The sequence below is a fragment of the Pleurodeles waltl genome, chromosome 4_2 (genome assembly GCF_031143425.1).
Source record: "Pleurodeles waltl isolate 20211129_DDA chromosome 4_2, aPleWal1.hap1.20221129, whole genome shotgun sequence".
NCBI classification, from domain to species: domain Eukaryota; kingdom Metazoa; phylum Chordata; class Amphibia; order Caudata; family Salamandridae; genus Pleurodeles; species Pleurodeles waltl.
In genome coordinates, this window is record NC_090443.1 from 433,492,727 (window position 1) to 433,509,576 (window position 16,850).

Here is a 16,850-nt window from a genome sequence, read left to right on the forward strand (position 1 = left end):
ATCCTTGAGATCCAGTGTTGTCATGTATTCCCCCTTTTTTTAGTAAGGGATTTACGTCTAGAAGTGTTACCATGTGGAAATGATCTGATTTGAGATTCAGTGTTCTGAGATCTAAAATAGGCCTTAACGTTTTGTCCTTTTTTAGAATGAGGAATTATAGTGAGTAAACGCCTGTTCCTTCTTGGTGATTGGGTACTAGCTCTATTGCTTGTTTTTGTAACAGTGCTTGGACCTCTATATGTAATAGGTCTAAGTGTTGTGGAGAGTCTGTGCAGTTTTGGTGGCATAACTGGAGGGAATGTTGTGAATTCTGTGCAATAACCATGTTGGATAATTGATAGGACCCATGTGTCTGTGGTAATATATGTCCAATTGTGGTAGTATTTGGTTAGCCTCCCCCCCACTGGTGACAAGTGTTGGGGTGTTGTGACATTGAACTCACTGCTTGATAGGGCTTGGTTTGGCGGCCTGGAATTTCCCTCTTCTTCTTGGGAATTGTCCTCTATAGGAACCACAACCCTCCCCCATATGGTATTGTGATTGATAGGTGGGTTTTGTTTGGGAAGTGGAAGGTTCAGATGTTTGTTGCCGAAACCCCCCTCTAAATTGTGGTTTTCTAAAAGTGCCTCTGAATTGTGGGGAGTAGAGCGCGCCCATGGCTTTGGCCGTGTCCGTGTCTTTTTTCATTTTTTCGATGGCAGTATCGACTTCCGGCCCAAACAACTGATGTTGGTTAAACAGCATATGTAATACTGCTTGTTGAATTTCTGGTTTGAATCCAGAACTCCGCAGCCATGCATGTCTGCGAATCGTTACAGCCGTGTTGACAGTCTGGGCTGCTGTATCTGCAGAGTCCAATGCAGACCTTATCTGATTGTTAGATATGGCCTGTCCCTCTTCAACTACTTGCTGGGCATGTTTTTGGTGTTCCTTGGGCAAGTGCTGGATGATGTCTTGCATCTCGTCCCAGTGTGCCCTGTCGTAGCGTGCAAGTAGGGCTTGCGAATTAGCAATTCACCATTGATTGGCTGCTTGTGATGCCACTCTCTTGCCCGCCACGTTGAATTTTCTACTGTCTTTGTCAGGTGGTGGGGCATCCCCTGACGATTGTGAGTTCGCTCTTTTTCTTGCCGCCCCTACAACCACTGAGTCCGGTGTGAGCTGTTGCATTATAAACACTGGGTCTGTTGTGGGTGGTTTATATTTCTTTTCGACCCTAGGCGTTATAGCTCTTCCCTTTACAGGCTCTTGGAAGACCTGTTGTGCATGCTTGAGCATGCCCGGTAGCATTGTCAGGCTTTGATAGGATGCATGGGTGGATGCCAGAGTGTTGAAAAGGAAGTCATCCTCCACTGGTTCAGCGTGCATTGTTACGTTGTGGAACGTAGCTGCCCTGGCTAGTGCTTGCGTATATGCTGTACTGTCCTCTGGTGGTGACGGCTTGGTTGGATAACACTCTGGGCTGTTATCCGATATCGGTGGATCATATAAATCCCATGCATCAGCATCATCTTGGGTCATCCCAGTATGTGTGGGTGACTGCATTAACGGTGTTCCCACTGGTGACAAGTGTGGTGAGTGCAGTGGGGATGGTTGTGGTGAGACCTGTGGTGGTGGTGACTTGTCTCTAACCACTTTGGCCTTTAGTTGCATCTCTGTTTCTTGAAATGCAAGTATTCTTTTAGATTTGAGTGCCGGTAAAGTCTGAATCTTGCCAGTATCCTTTTGGATATGTAACCTTTGTTGTCTTTGATCAGGTTCCTCTATATCCAACTCTTGCTCAAATCTATGTCTTTCCTTGAGTTGCATGGAAAGCCCTTGCTCCTCAGTGTATGAGGTTTGTTTCGGCTCCGTGTCCGCTTTTTTCGGTACCGAAGTTTCTAACGTAATAGTCTTTTTCGGTTCTGAGGAGCTTTTACGGGGTTTGGTCGATTCGATCCCTCTGTATCGACATTTTTCAGTGCCGGAATCTCAACCAGAGTCCGAAGTCTTTGGCAACTCTTTGGCCTTTTTCGGTGCCGATGTTATCAGGTCACCTTCTTTTCTGTGGCTTGAGCCATGGCCTGCTGGCGGTGGCGTCCCCATGGCGTTGAGTTTCTTGGTGTGACCCTGAGTCTGGGACGGGGCAGGTTTACTCACGGTTTGTTGCACCGTCTAGGGTCGTTCACAGTCAGATTCATTCGAATCAGTTTCTTGGATGGAGATTCTTTCTTCCTCCTCGACGTCGAGCTGTTTTTTCGGTTTTGACGCCATTTGCAGTCTTCTTGCGCGTCGATCTCTCAAGGTTTTCTTCTATTGAAACGCTTGGCAAGCATCACAAGTATCCTCTCTGTGTTCGGGCGACAAACACAGTTTACAGACCCGGTGCTGGTCTGTATAAGGATACTTTGCGTGACACTTAGGACAGAAACGGAAGGGGGTCCGGTCCATTAGTCTGGGACGACAGGTGTGGTCGGTCCGACCAGGCCTCGATGAAGAGTGGAAGCCCCGAAGCAGTCTTAATGTCAGTGCCAATACACTAACACTAAACCAGTACCGAACGAGAACATAACGTCTAATTTTCGATACTTTAGCTAACTTTCCCGATTCGAAATACGGAGCGAAGAGGAACACGTCTGAACCCGATGGCGGAAAGAAAACAATCTAAGATGAAGTCGACACCCATGCGCAATGGAGCCGAAAGGGAGGAGTCCCTCGGTCCTGTGACTCGAAAAGACTTCTTCGAAGAAAAACAACTAGTAACACTACGAGCCCAACACTAGATGGCAGGAACAGTGCACAGAATGTGTATCTGCAGCTACACATGCCATCGAACATACATATTTACATAATAAAGTACTACAATGGCTACAAGTTTCCAGGGAGGAAGCATGTGAATTTGCAGCACTACATGCCATGAACAGATGTGCCCTGGGTAAGTGACATTTTGCGTTCAATGGCATGTGTAGCTGCAGATACACATGATATGCATAGACTGAAAAGCAGCCCCCCTCCCAAGTAAGCAGTAGTTAGCCTTTAGGAGTTGAAGTTTGAAATAGTGTTTTAAGCACTGCTTGACCGACATTTGCTTGTTGTCGAGAGAGCACATCCACACAGTAGTGTTTAGTAAAAGTGTGTGGTAAGGACCATGTGGCTGCTTTGCATATGTCTGCCTTTGGTATATTTCCCAAAAATGCCATTGAAGCACCTTTCTTTCTAGTTGAATGTGCTTTAGGAGTTATGAAGAGTTGCTTTTTAGCTTTAAGATAGCAAGTTTGAATACACTTTACTATCCATTGTGCCAATCCCTGTTTGGAAATGGGATTACCCTTATGAGATTGTTGGAAAGCCACAAAACATTATTGAGATTTCCTAAAGTCTTTTGTTCTATCTATACAACACATGAGAGCTCCTTTAAGATCAAAAGTGTGAAGAGCTCTTTCAGCAACTGAATCTGGCTGTGGAAAGAAGACTGGCAATTCCACTGACTGATTAATGTGAAATGGTGAAACCACTTTGGGTAAAAACTTTGGATTTGTCCTAAGTACTATTTTGTATTTGTGTACTTGAAAGAAAGGTTCTTCGAAAGTGAATGTCTGAATTTCACTTACTATTCTTAAGGAAGTAATTGCTACTAGGAAAGCAACTTTCCATGAGAGAAACAGAAGAGGGCAAGACTGCATGGGTTCAAAAGGTGGGCCCACAAGTCATGTGAGCAAAATGTTAAGATTCCATGCTGGTCGAACTGTAGGTGGAATAACTCTTTTAAGACCTTCCATAAAAGCTTTTATGAATGGAGTTCTAAACAGAGAGGTATGTTGTCTGTTTTGGCTGATATTGCTGTTAAATGAATTTTAACAGATGACTATGCAAGATTGGCATTTTGTAAATGAATCAAATAACATACAATATCCCATACTGATGCTTTAAGTGGATCAATGTTTTTAGGTTTCCATTTATTTGCGTAGCACTGCCTGGTTGAAGGTTTACATGCTTGTTTTAGAATGTTCATACATTCTGGTGGAAGCTGTAGATATCCAAATTCCATGACCTCAGGAGCCAAATCGCTAGGTTGAGCATACTGGGATTGGGATGCCTGATCTGACTGTTGTTTTGAGTCAACGGGTCTGGTCAGTTTGTGATGTGGTACTACTGACAGATCCAATAGCGTTGTGTACCAATGTTGCCGTGCCCACATCGGAGCTATGAGTATCATAGTGAGGGAAGTGTGACGGATCTTGTTGTCCAGAAACTGAATTAATGGGAGAGGGGGGGGGTGTAAGTAAATATCCCTAACCAACTGATGCATACAGCATTCCCCTTGGATTGTGGGTGTGGGTATTTGGATGCAAAGTTTTGGCATTTTGCATTTTCGCTTGTTGCAAAAAGGTCTATGTATTTGTGTTCCCCACATCTGAAAGTAATATTGAATTACTTGTGGGTGAATCTCCCATTTGTGTATATGTTACTGCGTCCTGCTTCAGAGGTCTGCTAGCTGGTTGTGTATCCCTGGGATGTATTCCACTAGCAGGTAAATGGGATTGTGAATTGCCCATTCCCAAATTATTTGTGCTAGAAGTGACAATTGGGATGAATGAGTCCCTCCCTATTTATGCAGATAATACATTGTTGTCATGTTGTCTGTCCTCATTACGTTTTGTGCATAATCTGTGGTTGGAATGCTTTGATGGCTAAGAACACTGCCAGCAATTCCAAGTGGTTCATGTGGTAAGTTTGCTGAATTGAGTCCCATTCTCCCTGTACTGTAAGATTGTTGAGATGTGCTCCCGAACCTGTCACTGATGCATCTGTGGTGACTATAGTCTGTGGCACAGGGTCCTGAAATGGCCGCTCTTTTGATAAGTTGGTGTGATTCCACCATTGCAGAGATTTGTAAGCTTGGCAGTCCTACAACACTAGATCCTGTAATTGACCCTGTGCCTAAGATCATTGTTGCGAGAGACACTGTTGCAGTGGTCTCATGTTTAGACGTGCATTGGGCACTATTGCTAGGCATGATGCCATCATTCCCAAAAGCTTCTTAACAAACCTTACTGTGCAAGTTCCATTGACCTGCAATTGGGATATGAGACTGTGAAACGCCTGAATTCGTTGTGGACTTGGTTGGGCCAAAGCTGACTGAGTGTTCAGAATTGCTCCTAGATAAGGTTGAATTTGTGCTGGCTGAAGGTGAGATTTCTGGTAATTGATTGTGAACCGTAAATTGTGTAGGCTTATCTATTGTGTGTGTGTCATTGACAGTTTCGAATGGTGCTGGCTTTATTAACCAGTCGTCCAGATAAGGACACTCTTCTGAGGTATGCCACAACTACTGCTAGACATTTTGTGAATACCCTTGGTGCTATCGTTACTCAAAAAGGTAGTACCTTGAATTGATAGTGCTTGCCTGCTATGATGAATCTTAAATACTTGCGGTGTGCTGGATGTATAGGAATGTGGACGTAAGCATCCTTTAGGTCTAACGCTGTCATGTACTCTTGTTTTTGTAACAAGGGAATGATATCCTGTGAAGTGACCATGTGGAAATGCTCTGACAGGATATACTGATTTAAAGGTCAAGGATCGAGAATTGGTCTGAGTGTGGCATCCTTTTTTGGTATGAGGTAGTATAGAGAATATACTCCTGTCCCTTGCTGACTGATGGGAACCATTTCTATTGCACCTTTGAGTAGAAGAGATTCTACCTCTTGTTTTAATAGAGCAATGTGTTCGAGAGAAAGCCTGTGTGAACTGGGTGGAATGTTTAGTGGAGTGGAGATAAGTTCTAGGCGATAACCATTTCGGATAATTGATAGTATCCATTGATCTGTTGTCATTTATTGCCAGTGGGGATGGAGCTATTGTAGTCTTCCTCCCACAGGAGATGTATGTTGTTTGGGGGTGCAGGGAAAGTCACTGCTTTGATGAGGTGGAGGCACCTCTTGCAGCAGGGGATTTACCTCTGAATATGAAATTGTGCCCTCTATAAGATCCCCTGGGATAGTACTGTTGTCCCTGTTTTTTCTCAAACGTAGAGGCCTCTGAAGTTTTTGGCTTAAAACCTCCTCTAAATTGAGGTTTGCGAAATGAGCCCAGAAAAGATGTTGTATAAAAGGCTCCAATGGCCTTTGCTGTCTCAGAACCCTTTTTTAGTTTATCAATGGTTGTGTCCACCTCTGGTCCTAAGAACTGCTGCTTATTAAAAGGAATGTTAGGGACCACCTGTTGTATTTTCAGGTTTAAATCCTGAGGACCTCAACCAAGCATGTCTTCTAATTTTGATGCTAGTGTTTATTCCCCTAGCTGCCATATCAGCTGCGTCTAGTGCTGATCGGATCTGATTATTGGCAATCGCTTGTCCCTCTTCCACTACCTGCTGTGCTCTTTTCTGATGTTCCTTTGGGAGGTTTTGCAGGAACTCCTGCATCTCATCCCAATGTGCCCTGTCATACCTAGCTAACAGAGCTTGGGAGTTAGCAATGCGCCACTGATATGCAGCCTGAGTTGCTACCCGTTTGCCTGCTGCATCGAATTTGCAGCTTTCTTTGTCAGGGAGAGGAGCATCCCCTGTGGACAGGCTATTTGCCCGTTTTCTGGCTGCACTAACTACAATGGAATCTGGTGGTAACTGCTGTGAAATAAAAACTGGATCAGTTAGTGCCGCTGTATATTTTTTATTTATTCTGGGTATTAACACCCTAGCCTTCACTGGTTCTTTAAAAATGTCATTGGCATGTTTTAGCATACCAGGTAACATTGGCAAACACTGATATCATTTGTGAGTTGAGGAAAGAGTGTTAAATAGAAAATCCTCTTCTAATGGCTCAGAGTGCATCTGAACACTATGTTGCGCGTCTGCTCTAGAAATGACCTGATTTTAGGCTGTGGTATCCACAGGTGGAGATGGTCTTGTAGGATACAAATCAAGATTATTGGGTGGGATTGGGTCAGAGTCATACATGTCCCATGGATCCATATTATAAATACTATGGATCCATATTATAAATACTATCACCCATATAGTCTGGTGGTGGTAGTGTATGAGGTAGTGGTGAAGAGGAAAGATAAGGTGAATGTGGTGGAGAAAGCTGAACAGTCTTTGGCTTTTCCTTATGTTTAAATATTTTCAGCTGTGAAGGGCCTGCATCCAAACTCTCCTGGAATGCTAATTTCCTCTTTGTAATTGGAGGGGGAGAGGCAATAATCTTTCTAGTTTCTTTCTGGATTTGAATCCTTCTTTGTTTTTGGTCCATGACCTCAAGAAAGGATCTAATGTCTGTCTCATCTCCCTCCTGTTCTGAAGATGAAACTTGTTTTCTGCCTCTTAATGAATGCTCTGAAAGCTTGGTGGCAGCATGCTTCATACGGGCCGAAAAAGTGGTCTGAGCAGTAGAGGAAAGTGTTTTTGACTTTGTTGTACCTGGCTTTTTGACAGGGTCATCCCCAAACATTTTGCCTCCTTCCTCCTATTTTTTCTGACCTGTTGTTGTTGGATTTTGACCTCTGGGCACTTTACCACTGCTAACCAGTGCTAAAGTGCATATGCTCTCTGTGTAAATTGTACTATTGATTGGTTTATCCATGATTGGCTATTTAATTTACTTGTAAGTCCCTAGTAGAGTGCACTACATGTGCCTAGGGCATGTAGATTAAATGCTACTAGTGGGCCTGCAGCACTGGTTGTGCCACCCACTTCAGTAGCCCCTTAACCTTGTCTCTGGCCTGCCATTACAAGGCCTGTGTGTGCAGTTTCACTGCCAGCTCGACTTGGCATTTAAACTACTTGCCAAGCTTAGAACTCCCCTTTTTCTACATATAAGTCACCCCTAATGTGTGCCCTAGGTAACCCCTAGAGCAGGGTGCTGTGTGGGTAAAAGGCAGGACATGTACCTGTGTAGTTATATGTCCTGGTAGTGTAAAACTCCTAAATTTGTTTTTACACTACTGTGAGGCCTGCTCCCTTCATAGGCTAACATTGGGGCTGCCCTCATACACTGTTGAAGTGGCAGCTGCTGATCTGAAAGGAGCAGGAAGGTCATATTTAGTATGGCCAGAATGGTAATACAAAATCCCGCTGACTGGTGAAGTCGGATTTAATATTACTATTCTAGAAATGCCACTTTTAGAAAGTGAGCATTTCTTTGCACTTAAATCTTTCTGTGCCCTTCAATCCACGTCTGGCTAGGTTTAGTTGACAGCTCCTTGTGCATTCACTCAGACACACCCCAAACACAGGGTACTCAGCCTCACTTGCATACATCTGCATTTTGAATGGGTCTTCCTGGGCTGGGAGGGTGGAGGGCCTGCCCTCACACAAAGGACTGCCACACCCCCTACTGGGACTCTGGCAGACAGGATTGAACTGAAAGGGGGCTTGGTGCATTTCTTAGACACTCTTTGAAGTCGCCCCCACTTCAAAGGCCCAACTTAGTATAAAACAGGGCCTCTGCCCTACCTCATTAGACACTTGCTGGAGAAGAAACCTGAACCAGAAACTACATCCTGCCAAGAAGAACTGCCTGGCTGCTCAAAGGACTCACCTGTCTGCTTTTCTACAAAGGACTGCTGCCTTGCTGTTGGCCTGCTGCCTTGCTGAACTCTTGTCTGGCTGTAAAAGTGCTCTCCAAGGGCTTGGATAGAGCTTGCCTCCTGTTCCCTGAAGTCTGAGGACCAAAAAGACTTCTCTCTTTCACTTGGACTCTTCGTGCACCGAAATTTTTGACGCACAGCTTGTTCGCGGCGAGAAAAACGCCACACACTGACGCTGATCGACGCGACGCCTTCGGGACGACCGAAACCTTGGCGCATGGCCTCGCAAGGACAACGCCGCCCGACTTCCAAGGAGAAATCGACGCAACGCCTGCTGTGAGAGTGAAATTTCGACGCACAGCCCCGCGGAACGACGCGCAGCCGGGAATCAAGCAGAAGAATCCCCGCACAGACCCGGGACATCTGGTAATCCCCGCGACCCATAGAAGGAGACGGTACGCGTGCCGGAAAACGACGCACGTCTTCCCCGAGTGAAAAATAACGACACAAGTCCGTGTGCGAAGGGGTGCAACCGACGCACACACCATTTTTCCTCCCGCAGAACGACGCACGTCTCCCAGCGTGAAAAATAAACACGCAAGTCCGTGTGTGAAGGGGCGTAACCGACACACACACCATTTTTCCACGCAACTCCTCTTCTGCGGCCCTCTGCGGAGATTTTCCACCAGAGACCAGGTACTTTGTGCTTGAAAGAGACTTTGTTTGCTTTTTAAAGACTTAAGACACTTTATATTACTTTTTAGTGATATCTTTACAAATTCATATTGCATCTTAGATCGTTTTGACCTGCAAATACCCAGATAAATATTATATATTTTTCTAAACACTGTGTGGTGTATTGTTGTGGTGTTATATTATGGTGTTGTATGATTTATTGCACAAATGCTTTACACATTGCCTTCTAAGTTAAGCCTGACTGCTCGTGCCAAGCTACCAGAGGGTGTGCACAGGCTGATTTTGGATTGTGTGTGACTTACCCTGACTAGAGTGAGGGTTCTTGCTTGGACAGAGGGCAACCTGACTGCCAACCAAAAACCCCATTTCTAACAGGCTCTAAAGATGGGCTTCGATGTTTCGACTCCGAAGAGGTGCGTGGATGTTTCTGGTTCGATGTGGTATGAAGCCGACTCGATTCTGAAGTGGAAGCCTCCATCTTTTGACTTGACGCCGAAACAAGCGTGACAGTCTGTTGTTGAGAGTGAGTCTTGGCCTTTTTCGGTACGAACCAGAGGGTCAGTCGATGATTTGTTGTTTTCTGGGTTGAGCCATGGCTAGCATGCAGTGGTATACCCAAGGTCTTATGTGATTGATGTCGGGCGTTTGCTCTGTGAACTTCGACTCCATCTCCAACCACCCTGCTCTTCGATCTCGCTAGGTCTTCTTCGATCGAAAGGACCGACGCGCCTCGAACATCTCTTCTTGGTGGTCGGGAGAAAGGCAGAGGTTGAACACCAAAGGCTGGTTGGAGTAGGGGAACTTAGCATGGCACCAAGGACAGAATCAAAATCAAGGGCACGAGCGCCCAAAAGGACGTTTAATCGAACCAGACGCTACAATCGGATCAAGTGTAGTCAGAAACTGTGTTTGAAAACGATACAGATGTTAGGAAAAAGGAAAAAAAAGTTACAAAGTTCAGATAGCACCAAACCAAAAGTACCGGAGTGAGAGGGAACCCGTCTGAACCCAACGGCGGAAAGAAAACAATCTAACAAAGGAACTGATGCCCATGCGCACTATCACCGAGAGGAGGAGTCACTCGATCCAGTGACTCGAAAAAAGCTTATTGAAAGAAAAACAACTTGTAACACTCCGAGCCCAACACTAGATGGCGAGATATGCACATTTGTTAAACAGACCTAAAGAGCATGTATATATTTTAAGATAAAATAATTATTATAAATATTTGCACAAAGAAATACACATATCTAGATATATACACATAATCAAACTATAACATGTTTACGTACATGGGGATATGCAGTCAATTGATGTTTGACTATGGTGGTTACGTAGGAAAAGAGTCATTTTTGAGTAGTCTTCTGAAGATAAGATAGTTGTCTGTGGATCTTATATTTGGGGTAATGAATTCCATAATTTGGCGGCTTGAACAGAGAAAGATGTACCACCTATTATCTTTTTCTTGTATCAAGGTGTTTTGATGCGGGGTGCCAATCTTATGTGGAGGTTTATTTGTTGGATGTATTTGGTGATTTTATTCCTGATGAAAAGCGGTCCTGTTCCATGTATGATATATAACTGCTTGAAGGTGGATCTTCTGGCAACCATTAACCAATGTAGGGCCCTCACAGCAGGGGAGATGTGGAGTAGTGGCTTTACATGCAGGAGTAGTCTGCCCGTGGAGTTCTGAATGTGTTGTAGTTTTTTCATAGTAGATAGAGATGATCGATGGTAGAGGCCATTGGCATAATCAGTTTAGATAGTACAAGAGAGATAGTAGCCTGCACCTTTTTGGAAATCCGAGTTAGGGGAAGATGTGTCGCAGAGTTTTCAAGGTGATGAAGTTTGATTTTGCTAATTTGCCCACTCTCCTCGAGCATTCATCGTTAACTTGGGGTCCATGGTTAATCCAAGGTTTCTTACTTCCTTAGATAGTTTAGGAAGTGGCCCTAGATTGTCAGGCCGGGCTCAGAGTGGGTCATAGTTTTTCCAATCGTCACATGAGTGGTTCTGTTTTGGAAGCATTCAGATTGAGATGGGTCCATGTCATCCACTTATCAACGGCTCTGAGACAACTGAAGATTTGTAAGTTTGCGATGTCTTTGGGGTATTCCAAGTTTAAGGAATATTTGTGTGTCATCTGCACAGTTGTAGTATGTGAGTTGAAATTCATTGACCACTGTTGGTAATGACCTCACGTAGATGCTGAAAAGCATGTGTGAGATCATTGAGCTTTGAGGGGCCTCTTGCTTTTGTGGAGTAGGGTTTGGATGAGAAAGTGGGAGTATAGATGACATTAGTTATGTTTTGGAGGTAGGATGTGATCCAGTTGAGAGCAGTCCACTCTATGCCGTTGTTGCTGAGTCTTTGTATTAGAGTTTCATGGTCAACTGTGTCAAAGCCAGCTGAGACGTCCTTGAGAAGTACTGCAGCAATTCCATTGCAGTCTTTAGTGTTTTTAAGATCATTCCTGAAGGCGATGAGGGCAGATCCAGTGCCTTTTCCTGGGTGGAATCCAGTTTGATAGTCTCAAAGTATGGAGTTATCTTCAATGAATTGTGACACCTGGGCGAAAGCTTTCTATTTCTATCAGTTTGCCCAGGAAAGGACCATTTGTAGTCGGTCTGAAGTTGTTGGGGTCCTGCAGGTCCAGGTTTGTTTTCTTTAATAACAGGCATATGTATGACTTTTTAAGATCTTCTGAAAAGATTCCTGTGTAGATTAAGAAGTATTGATGATTCTTCTTACTGGTGTGGCAGCAGAAGCAGATAAAGGAATATACCTGAAGATGTGTGGTGGACATGGGTGAGAAGGGCATCCAGAAGGCCTGCTTGCTTTGGCCAGATCCATAAATTCACTTTGTGATATTTGTTTGAAGGAGTGCGGAGGCTGTGTTAGCTTACTCTTGGAGAGAATTTTTGGAAATGGGTTGGTGCTCGTGGTTTTCCTTTGTTTTAAATAGGAGTCCAATGTGTCTGCCTTGGTTGTATAATGATTTGCCATTTTGTCTACAAAATCTTGAGCAATGGGATGAGTAGCAAGGTAGGAGGATTTACTGTCTAGGAAGCTCAGTCTAGCCATGGTTTTGGTGCTACAGAAGGCGGGGAAACCCAGGGCTGTGCGCTTCATACACACCTATACCTCTTGTAAAAGTAGAAAACAGAGTATTTGCCAAGATCATGGCAATTAGGCTAGCCTTGGTCTGGTCTTACGGGTGCACCCAGTCCATTCTGGGTTTGTTTGAAGCTGCAGCACGAGTCTCAATTTTAGCAGATTACATAGCTATATGGAAAGTTAGAAGTCATTGGAATAGCCGGCAGTTCAAATGCTTTTCCTTCCCTGGAGTGCCAGTTTATGTTCCAGATGCTCAAAAAGATTAATACTGGCTCAGAATACATGAAGTGTGTCAAATCGCCCGATCATAAACCCTTTATTTATTTAAGAGTATATTAAGAGCTCTTACAATAATTTCCTCTACTTTGAAGGACCAGACAGGAGCCCAGGTATTTTTTGCCTTGGCAATGAAATGGTTTGCATGTAAGGTCAGGGAGAATCCCTTGGTGGAAGGGATAGCTGTTGCCTCTGACTGGTCAGAAAGAATATTACTTTATCTCCTGTTGTATGATTTAAATCCCAACAGATTAATGCAAATAGTACAGAGCTTTGGGAAGGATAGTGATTTCAAATAAACTGGACCAAATCAGTGATCTATCCCCCAACTTACTGGACTCCAAAGAAACTAATTAGGCAGCAGCTTCAGATTTGCAAGGAGGGGCTTTGCTACCTAGGTATTTATATCATAAAAGATCAAGAGATATTCCTAAAATCTAACTTGGGTGTCATCCTAGAGAAATTCAGAGGATGTGAGCTGCTGAACATCCCGACTGCTCGCACAGTACTCCACGTAATGTTCCAGGGAGTTTGTTTTAGACTGGTGGAGGGAAACATCCATTGGTTGTTAAGCTGGTAAGGGAGGCAGAGATGTTCCAGTGTCTGCAGTACTGTCGACACTGAAAACAAATGATCTAGTAACATGAACATTGGTGAAAAAGGAATGGGGGAGGAGGCATGAAATAAAATTCCAGAGAGCCTAGCACCATCTGGCGATGAGCAGCGGTTTGGTCTTTGACTTATCGTTTGAAACTCTGGTAATATCTTATCAAGTGAGACTGAAAACAACTTTGAACGATTAAACACCAACCCTAAAGCAATGAAACATAAGTGTGAGGCACTCTTTACAAGTAAATGCAAGTTACAAAACCTTGTCCGAGATATTACACCAAAGGATTTGACAAAGTCAAAACAGTTTGAATATGTGGTCAAGTCCGCGTAGTTTATTGAGTGAAGTCGGTTTTTGGATTGCTTTGCGGACTTGGTTTATATTATTCTGGATCTATGGACTTCACGTGAACGGTCGACGTATTTGCAGATTCATTTCACTTTCATCATGTATCAGCCCTGAAGAAGTCGTTGGGGTTATTTGCCCATGACGAAGCATGTGTTGGCTTGGAATAACGGTTGTTTGGACTGTTTTTGAAGACTTCACTCAAACTACGCCGACTTGACCACATATCAAAACCTTTGGTGTAATATCTCAGACAAGGTTTTGTAATTTGCATTTACTTGTAAAGAGTGCTTCACACTTATGTTTCATTAGTTTTGTTTTTTTGTAAACCCTTAGGATTGGGTGTAGTCCCTTGTGAAGGCACCTTTTGAGGTACATTTATGGCCTGACTTTCCCGGAGCACCTTTTCTTGCCCCTCATTACACCCCCGCCTCTTTACCACCCCTAAAGCAGCACCAAAATGGTCAATGATATCAGTTCTTTAGCTTGAATTTTAGCCTATTGTATAAGATGAGGTGACAGTACTGTATCAGTGTAGAAAAGCTGCCCTCTTAGTTGTCCTTCATATTGTGCTTTTTATGATGTATAGAAGTAGCACCCCAAGAAAAGACCTTTCCCTTCTCAATGGTTTCTAGATTAGAATGAAAAGCTTTGGACTCACCTGTGCAGATGCAACAGACTAAGGCAACACCTTTACAGATATTCCAGAATGCTAGATCAATATGACAGCCAACAATAAAAGTTCTTCTTGTTGGAGAGAAAGAGACCTTACAGGAGATTTGACTTGGCAAGGTTCATGAGCTCCAGAACTACCCGGGCCTTTCTGGTTGTGGTCCAATTCCTTTGGAACACCATAATACCATGAACAGTCCCGTCAAGCACCACTTGATCTGGTCTTGTGGATGAATGCTCTGTGACAGGCTAGGTGACCCTCACACTTCTTTGGATAGACAATGCTGAAACTGGGACCAAGCCTGGTTCTGAACCTTGGTTTTACAGATGCTCTACACATCCAACAGTTGACCTCATCAGAAGTCTCATTTTGGTTCTTGTAAAGAGACAAGCGTCAATCTGAAAAATGCCCTGACTACGAGGGGAGGCAGTAAAATGGAGGAAACACCCAAAAAAGGCACTATGTCAGGTTAAGCACTTCTATGCATGCTGCTAAGTGAAACAAATTGCAGCTGTGCTTGAACAGTTATGGACTCACAAGTAGAGTGCAGTCCCAGTGTGTAAGGGGAAGATGTTCTCTGAGGTGGTCATTCAGAGGTCCCTCAGGCAAAACTTGTAGATGGCAGCATCTTTTGGAAAGGTTTTTTTCTGGTTTTGCCTACAGCACAGTCACTCCCAAATAATTGGGAAGGAATGAGATGGCAAGGACAAACTACAAAAGAATGCAGGTTTTGCTGGACCTCTGAACAACGGGCTTTCCAAATAACCCACTTAGAACTTATCTATACCATACATATTAGAGCATGGTTTATGTATACTTTCATTCATGCAATCACAGCAGAGAACACATTTAAGGAAGCTGTTGCGTGGGATGTAGAGTATTCTGAAGTCTCAATCTGAATCACAATCAACACAAAAACAGAAGATCTAGAAAACATTTCTTTAAAAAAAAGGAAAAGAAAAAGCCCAGTTCTCCTTATATCCAAATTATGCAAAATATGCTCTGTTCGCGATAAAGCAGTGTATAAAGCAGATTAAGAAATTCGCTGTTTAAATATTAAAAAGGGATCATACCTTCATCAAAAATGAAAGTTGATTCACAATACTACCTTACAAAGGACTCATCAAAGCACATAGGATGACTCATCACTCTTCTTGTGGAAGCAGTCCCTCAAATGGAGCCCTTAGATGGACACCCTTCCTGATCTAGTCTGTTTCTTTGAACACGTCATACCACAAAAGTACTACAATAACAAAGTTTCATTACTTTTTTTTAGCCAAATGTTTGTGACTCACATGGTTCGAGGTTCGGAGAAGACGTCCAAGTGGATATGCATCATCAGGTCCCCACCAGCTGTGTACTCCATCACAAAGCACACGTGGTCTACCGTTTGGAAGCAGGCTAAAAGGTTTATCAGGAACGGGTGCTGGGAACTGTTCACTGTTTCAAAGATCCTTTTCTCACACATGAGGCTGGAAAGAAAAGGGGAGAAATTGGGGTACTAACCAACATGTACACAGATTATCAAACACGGGTATCCAAGCAACCCCTGTGCTGGGTAAACAAGGCATTCATCAGAGGCCCAGACCCAAAAACAGATGGTTGCTACCCTCACCTTAAAGACAAGCCTGCTTCGTGGCAGTTATAGCTGGTCAAAGCCTTACACATAATCAGCAAAATCACTTCTCTTCCGATGACCATGGGCTCTGCGCTGGTACATAGGCCCAGAGTTAGCATTCCTCTCTAAAGATTTGTCTGGAATCAGAGATTGGATGGCAGCGAGGTATGTGTCAAATTTCTGACAATTAGGCAGTGTAGGAAGCTGGTTGTTTATGTAGTGTAGCAATGTAAGGGGACACTATACAGATAGTGCAGGGCAATCCTTTTTTGGCTGACATGGGTTAAAATAATAACCCTAAAAGCTCTCTTTTGTGGTAGTGTGGGTGAGCAGTTAGGCTTATCAGAGGACAGTGGTAAGCATTTATTGGACACACAGAGCCAGTAAGCGAGACACGCACTCAGTAAAGAAATCGAACACCAATTTATAAAAACAACATTTATTTTTATATGATTTTAGATTCCAAGATCATCAGAATCAGGTAAGTACTTTTTGAGATATTGTTATACATTTCAAAAGTTGACTGCGATTTCTGAAGCAGTAATGTCATTCTATGGGGGAAAACATGCATTGCATTCAGGCACTTGTCAGCTACTTACAGGACTGTTCTTCAGGACTTAAGGTGAGCATGGGGCAAGGTCCATGGCCACAGCAACAGGTCACCTCAGGGGGCTTTGGAGCATCAGGATGCAGAGGTGTGTTACTGCATCCGGTGCCCCATGCAATGGAGATCTGTCAGCTTGGAAAGGGGTTGCAAGCAGGGACTAGTGGGCCAGTCTGGGGGAACCCACAGGGCGGCTCGACCCTTAAGATACTTGGGCATATAGGGACAACCATTGGTTCACTTCTCCTTGGGCTGGCGAGGGGCTTGGGAGCAATGGTGTCTCTTGGCGTCAGGTTTTTGTGTTGAGTCACTCATGGTTGAAGGGGCGAACGGAAGGATGCGACAGGTGGTGACTGGAGCCCAGTCTGGCCAAACCCAAGGACAGGCTCGGCTCTTGTGGGTC

General features: G+C 44.0%; 1 protein-coding gene across 1 annotated transcript in view; it reads right to left on the reverse strand.

Moving 5' to 3' along the window:
* The window catches only part of LOC138293888 (serine/threonine-protein kinase N2-like), a 189,378-nt gene that overhangs the window by 78,654 nt on the left and 93,874 nt on the right, over nt 1–16,850 (reverse strand). Inside the window, exon 12 of the mRNA XM_069233181.1 lies at nt 15,521–15,697. Coding sequence (XP_069089282.1) covers nt 15,521–15,697 — 177 coding nt within the window. The remainder of the gene's footprint in view (nt 1–15,520; nt 15,698–16,850) is intronic.